The 7,750-nt window shown below is 26.4% G+C and overlaps 1 protein-coding gene across 2 annotated transcripts; it reads left to right on the plus strand.

The window, feature by feature from the left end:
• Positions 1–1,916: 1,916 nt before the first annotated feature.
• LOC126909412 (protein artichoke-like) lies at positions 1,917–6,512 on the plus strand. Of its 2 annotated transcripts, none has more exons than XM_050691837.1 (4): positions 1,917–5,147; positions 5,179–5,279; positions 5,358–5,692; positions 5,762–6,512. In XM_050691837.1, exons 1-4 carry the CDS (start codon positions 1,963–1,965, stop codon positions 6,212–6,214), a joined length of 4,074 nt encoding a protein of 1,357 aa, XP_050547794.1. In that variant the 5' UTR covers positions 1,917–1,962; the 3' UTR covers positions 6,215–6,512. The 2 variants fall into 2 exon arrangements, with proteins under 2 accessions (XP_050547794.1, XP_050547795.1); XM_050691838.1 differs by having other exon boundaries at positions 1,917–5,127; positions 5,159–5,279.
• The last annotated feature ends 1,238 nt before the right edge of the window (positions 6,513–7,750 follow it).

Below are 7,750 nucleotides of genomic sequence, written 5' to 3' on the forward strand. Positions count from 1 at the left end.
AAAAAAAAAAAAAAAAAAAAAAAAAAAAAAAAAAAAAAAAAACACATCATAGTAAAACCAATACCTTCTCAGCTTCGCATCGAAGCTAAAATTAAATAATAAAAATATGAAAGGGTGTTGGGTGCTTGTTTGAGTCACTTCTTTTGTTGTATTAATAATATTATTACTTGGGGTATGAGTACGAAGGTCTATAAGAAAGATAGAAAATGATAGAAAAATTAAGTGATCTTTATTTTTTTATATATGAGATTTATTGTGACTAATTGCCAATTCATTAATATCAATAATGACACGTGTTTTGACGGTTATCGATGATAGGTGGGATTGAGTTACCTTGAGTGTCTACCCAGAGTGGTATGGTGGCTATACATATGAACCTACAACCTAATTCCTGAAATAGACACATATCAAAGATATAACTCATAAAATTTAATTCTAAACCTTATATATTTTTGGTAAAATTATTAGTTTCCAACCTTGATATTTTCTCTGACACTTATAAATAAATAGATATTGTATTATTGTACAAATATAACTGTAAAGACGGCGGATCACTTTTCGCATATTATTAAGGTGTGGAATGATTGAGCGTAGTGACTGCCTCCGTGAATATCTGACCGCATCTAAGCAAGTGAGAACATTCTGACCACCATCAGAGTGACATCTGAGCCAGAATGCTCATTATTTTGGGCTTTTTATATTGATTTTGATAGTATTACAAAGGCATGTAGTGATCACTGACGCTACCATTATTTCTTTATTAATCGTAATATTACATGTTATTTATTACATTTTTATCAATAATGATCTACATTTCATAATGTTCAACCGTTTGTTCTATAAAATCTTACAGATTATTTATTACCTTATGTCTAACACATTACTACTATATATTGTTTATTATTTCCTGTTTGTTTTATATAATTAATATATGTTTTTTTCTACGAAATTTCATTAGTATATTTAAACAATTAAAAGGTATAAATATATATCTTATTTTGATTGGTATTTTATGTGATTGAAGTCTTAAATAATACATTATGATATACTGTGTATACATGACACTATGAAATCTAGATATGAAATTTTTAGTGCAATAATTTATTTTATATCATTGGCTACTTTATTAACATTAGATTAGTATATTAAAATTATAAAACTTTGTTAAAATAATGAAGACATAATAAATATATATAATAAGAGTCATCTGATTTCATTTGTACAAAATATTGTTAGTAGTCAAAGTAGAAGAAGAATTTTATTTATAATAACTAGAAATAAAGATAAAAATGTTTAGAAACTCTAAAATTTAAAGGAATTGTTAATTTTGTTCATGTTCTTTATAAAAATTAATTCATCTACGTTCTTTATTTTTTAAAGAAAGCAGTTTTTAGTTTGTTCCTACAAAAACAACTCGTTAAAAAATCGGTTCTTATTATAACAAACTACTTCCTAACATTACTTCAAATGTATATTGAATTAAGCAATTAATCCAGAATTATTCGTGGATATTATAAATAAACTTATACTATAAAAACAGAAATTATTTTACAATAACCACATTTTTATAAATTTAAAAACAAACCTTATAAAAATAACTATTGCACCAAAAGTAGACTTATGGATTATAATTAAAAATCTAAAAAAAAATTCTAAAATTAATCAAACGATAATAGTTTTTCATAAGTTTTGCTAGAAATATAAAATTCTGTAATGGTAATTTAATTTTTCTTCAATGAGCTATTTTATAATGTGTATTGTAATATAATGAATACAAACACATATAGGTGTTCAGTAAATAAGGTAACCGGTTTCTGTTGTTCTCATTTTTTGTAACAATTGACCTGTAATTCAAATGTATAAGAAATAAATATTTTTACCGATATAATAACAGTTTTTTTATATTTCAGGAAACATATGCACAAGCTGCGTTAACAACCACTCAAATGATATGGCGATGAGATGAAATCCAATGATCGATGGCCGTCGCTGTGGTTATGCACATTATTATGGTTTCAAACATTTTCTGTCAGCCAATTTCAAAATATAGTTACTACGTGCCCTAGCCAAATACCAGACCAATCATGCTGGTGTCACGATGTAGAAGACGGGATATCACTCGACTGTCCTGGAGTTTCCGGAACAAGTGTTTACACTGCTTTAGCCTCTGTAAATGGGCCAATTCAATCACTTAACATTTATGACCTCGATTCTTCTGCTTTATCTTTATCATTAGCTTTTTTTCCTCTAAATATCACATTAAAAGAACTTCAAATATCTCATTCAAATATATCAATTATTACTGAAAATGGGCTATTCAACATAAAAAACTTGGAATCTTTTTCAATGATTTCTGGCAAGCTCAAAGAAATACCCCAAAAAGCTTTCATGGGGTTAACATCGTTAAAGATAATTGATATCGAATCTAATGAAATAAGCGAGCTGGGAAGCTACACTTTTACTGGTTTGAATTTGGTTAAAATAAATTTGAAAGGAAACTCAATAGTTAAAATTTCAGAATATGCATTTGCTGGATTAGAAAATAGCCTATCAGAATTAGACTTATCAGAAAATAAAATAAAAACTTTTCCAACTTCAGCAGTACGACGGTTAGAAAGGTTGATTTCATTGAGGCTTTCTTGGAACGAGATAACATCAATACACGATGATCGCTTTTCTTTTATGAAGAATCTAGTACAGTTGGATCTAAGTTCTAATTACTTTGAATCAATTCCTGAAGATGCATTCCGTCTATTCCCAAAACTCGAAATGTTATCTCTTTATTACAATTCAATTGAAGGTATTCATAAAAGAGGATTTAGTAGTTTGACTCTCCTCGAATCACTTGATATAAGTCATAACAAAATTATTTATATGGATGCAAACACATTTAAGTACAATGTACGTCTCAAAAAAATTGATCTAAGTCATAATCATATTCATTATATAACTGGCTTATTTAAAAATTTACCAGAGCTTAAAGAAGTATTTTTATCCGAAAATAATATATTAGAAATTTCAAGTGATTCATTTACAAATTCAATAAAGATTTCTGTAATTTACATTTCCCAAAATGCTATAAAAAATATCGAACCTGGTTCTTTCAGTAGTTCTTTTGATTTAAATGAACTTTATTTAAGTGAAAACTACTTAAAAAGGATAGACAGTTTATCTTTTTCCAACTGTTACAATTTAACTTCTTTGAGTTTAGATAGCAATTTAATTCACAGCATTAATATTGATGCATTTCAAAATAATGTTCACTTAAAAGAACTTCGACTACAAAACAATAAAATATCAACTATAAAAAAAATGCATTTTGAGAAATTACCAAATTTACTAGGATTATATTTACAAAATAACATAATTTCTGAAATAGAAAATGGAGCATTTTTTCATTTGAAAAATCTTCAACATATAAATTTACAAGGTAATCATCTTAAGCATTTGGATGATATATTTTCACAAAACCAATCATTAGTATCAATACACATTGATTCAAACGCACTAACTAGNGTATCAATACATATTGATTCAAACGCACTAACTAGTATACATAATAGATCCTTCCAAGGCCAAACTAATTTAAAAATAATTTGGTTGGGTCATAACAAATTAAAAAAACTAGATAAAACTCTTTTTGTGGACATTAATCATACTCAAAGAATTTATTTTAATAATAATTCTATCGAATATATTGAATTAGGTTCGTTCGAATCTATGCAAGCTTTGACATTTATGGACTTAAGTTTCAATCAGCTCAAAGAAATTTCATCAAAAATGTTTGCTGATCTTAGAGGTTTAGAAGAATTACATCTTGCCAATAACCACATATCTCACATACAACCGAATTCATTTGCAGCACTCAAAAGATTAACTATATTAGATTTATCAGATAATCCATTAATACAACTTCATAAATACATGTTCCAAAAAGATTTACCGATTCAGCATTTATATCTGAATAACTGCTCGTTAAAAACAATAGACAACGGCTCATTTTCTAACCTGAATGATTTATCCGAACTCTACTTGAATAAAAATTTCTTAGCTGCTGAATCATTATTGCAAATTGACGTTCCTACTTTAACGACATTAGACGTATCATTTAATAATTTAATAGGACTTAATTCAACATTTTTAAAATATCTTCCAAATATTAAGCAAGTTAATCTGGATTACTGCAACTTGAATCAATTGTCGGGTTCAATTTTTAAGTTTAATCTTGAAATAAGCACTTTATCATTAAGACATAATAACTTTATAACGTTTCATCCTGATGTCTTCAAGAGTCCGAAACGATTGACTTCTTTGACATTAGATAACAATAATTTAGATGTAATGCCTTACTCTGCTTTAGCGGGCTGTGAAAATTTAGAAAAGTTATCACTTATTAAAAACAATTTAACAACATTAGACATGTCAAAACTAACAAGCATGAAAAATCTTAAATCTCTCGTAGCAAATTCAAACCGTGTTCAATCTATATCTGGATTTCCACCAACCTATTTCACAATGTTGACGGAATTAAATTTGGCCAATAATATGTTATCATCATTTCCTCTAAATATCTTTCAATCTCTCGAACGTCTTGACATTTCATACAACAATTTTAGACAAATTCCAGCATTAATAAAAAATTTGCGATTTTTAAACCTTACCCACAATCCAATTTTTCAAATACGTGATACAACCAAACAATATGTCAATGAAAAATCAAATATTGAAGAACTATATATGACCCAAACAAATTTAACAGTTTTAAGTAGTAAAGATTTTGAAAATTTTCGTGATCTACATAATTTACATTTAAGTAATAACCGTATATCAAAAATATCTCCTGGGACATTCAGCGTTCTAGAAAACTTATACACACTAGACTTAAGTCTAAATCGTTTGGAGTTGTTGCCTCAAGAAAGGTTACAGGGATTATTCCGTTTACGACTTCTAAATTTGTCACACAATTCAATCCGAGAAATTGATGACTTTTCCTCAGATTTAATATCACTTCAAATACTTGATATATCATACAACCAATTGTTAAAATTAAATAAAGGATTATTCAGAAACCTCGAAAGCTTATCTGAGTTATATTTGTATGGTAATTGGATATCTTCAATTTCACCAGATGCTTTTAGAGTTTTAAAAAAACTGAANTGATGCTTTTAGAGTTTTAAGAAAACTGAAGATATTGGACTTGGGAAAAAACGATTTTAGAAACTTTCCTTTAAATGCACTTAGGCCATTGGAAACTTACATAAAACATTTGCGAATAGAAGGTGTACTATATTTTCAAATAATTTTATATTCGTAATTTTTTTAATAATAAATGTACTATTAATAATATTTTATTTTAGGTAATCCTTTAAGTTGTGATTGTGATCAACAAGAGCTTTGGGAATGGATGAAAGATCATCGAAAACTAACTACTGATTTCCAATTAGAAGGTCTCACTTGCCAACATCCTTCAACACTTCAAGGCAAAATATTTGTTGATTTAGAGCCTCATCATTTTTGTGCTATTCCCGCTGTACATAGATTAGCCATTCAAGATATTCAGCCGGATTCAGTGTTTTTGTCATGGAAAAATGGAAACCGTTCAGGACTTCATGGCTATAAATTGGAATATTATTCGATTGAGGATCCACGATCTCCAGCAGCTATCATATCATCTGTCGCACTATCGCCAACTGTAAGTTTAAATTTTATTTTTACATATAACATCATTGTATAATTCTTTAAATTATATTTTTATCCACAGCATATGAGCAAATTCATTGATAAAGAAGCTCAAACAGCATTCATTGATAATTTAACACCAGAAACTAGGTACCTAATTTGTATTATTGGATTAGGAAATTGGATACCACAAAATACTTCTCATTTTTTACCTAGTGATACAGAAAGCAGCCGATGTGCTGAAATTAAAACATTAGACGGGGATTTAACATTTTTTTCAGATGAACAGTATATGAGTTCAATACTAACCAGAAGACTGGGGTTAATTATTGGAAGCTGTTTAGGTTGTGTGGTATTTATCGTATTAGTTTCTGTATTAGGTTATTTAAAAATTAAAAAGCAGCGAGAAGACTCAAAAAGAGAACAACCTTTACCTCCAGAATATTTGTCATACCGACATTTTTCGTTACATACTACCGATCCCCTGTCTGCTTCTGCTTTACACTCGTCTAACCCAATAACAACTGTAACATGAAAGTTATATTATAGTATAGAACATCCATACAAAAATATATTTATTTATTTATATAAATGTAAGGAAATATACAATATATTCCATTAACTATAGTTAGTGTAATCAATAATTACAAATTTAATTCTAAAATTAGTATTCAACTAATTTAGAATTATATCAAAATTAGTTGTAATCATATTAATCTTAACTCACAATTAAAAAAAAAGTGTAAATAGCAATAACAGTATAAATTTTTATTAAAAAACTGTATAGGGTAAAGTTTTTTTTTATTTATACAAAAACAATAATGCGTATTATACATTGTAAAATATATTTAAGTGTTGTAGAGAAATTACAGTCATTTCTTTTCTTATCCAAAATTCTTAGAAATTCGAAATATACTATTTTTTACTTAAAAATTAAATGTTTACAGTACTCTTTATTAATTAAATATACACTAGTATAAATAATTTATTTAAATTTAATTGAAATCAAAATCAGATTGTGTGTATATTAAAATAATTTTATTATATCCAAATATGTTGTAAATATTACTCAGAACAAATTTTCTTAATAGTTTAAATATTACATTGTATTCCTAAATAAAACAGACCGTTGCATATTTTGTAAGTTATTTTTTTTTAAACCAATAGTTGGTTAATAAATTTTTGTATATAATTGTATAATTTTTAAATCTATGTATTATTCCATCCCGCGTAATTAAACATTTAAAAGCTGATGATGCTACAATGTTCGTCATTTGAGAATGAAAAGATTACAATGCAAAACAATTGATTATTCTAGTAGACTGTTTTAAAAAAAAAAAATTATCATACAGTTATATGGAACTTTTAATTTTTATTTAAATTAATTCACTATATAATGAGTGTAACTACTTCGTTTAGGAGTTAAAACATTTGTAGTTACCTTTATAATGTTCCTTTAAAAAAAAATGTTCAAAAAATTGCGTTAGAACCCTTTTTATTCTAAGGTGACAATGTTGTACAGAGCTGAAGGTAATAATTTAAAATTATAAATATGTATCAAAAATAATTAATTTTATATTCAAGTATAAAATTATATGAATATTAATGGTATTAAACAATGAATTTCCTTGAAAAAATTATAACAATGAACGAATTTTTTAAAAATTAACAACAATTTTTTTATGATGTAATTAAACTCCACTTTTATATTTTAAAAATAAAAGACAACTTCATAATAATATAGGTTGAAGTAAAAATATAAAAATGGCATGTATTCGTAATGTGCTTTTTTAGATTTCTATGTTATAATAATGATAAAAATGTACCAAAAGTACTAAAATAAGTATCAACATTCCCAACATATTCACATTAAAAAAAATATTTTCTTTATAAATAATAATCCGAAAAATTTATTTTTCTATAAAAACTATAACACTAGACTCTTTTCAGTAAATTTGTTTCAAATAAACAGAATAAAACTAATATAATATGATTACTATTAAAATGTTCATATTAATTTAAAAATAGAGTAAAATTCCAGTAATTTGTAACATTAGGATAATGTTTTCTT

Source organism: Daktulosphaira vitifoliae, unplaced genomic scaffold (genome assembly GCF_025091365.1).
Source record: "Daktulosphaira vitifoliae isolate Bord-2020 unplaced genomic scaffold, ASM2509136v1 Scaffold_355, whole genome shotgun sequence".
NCBI classification, from domain to species: Eukaryota; Metazoa; Arthropoda; class Insecta; order Hemiptera; family Phylloxeridae; genus Daktulosphaira; species Daktulosphaira vitifoliae.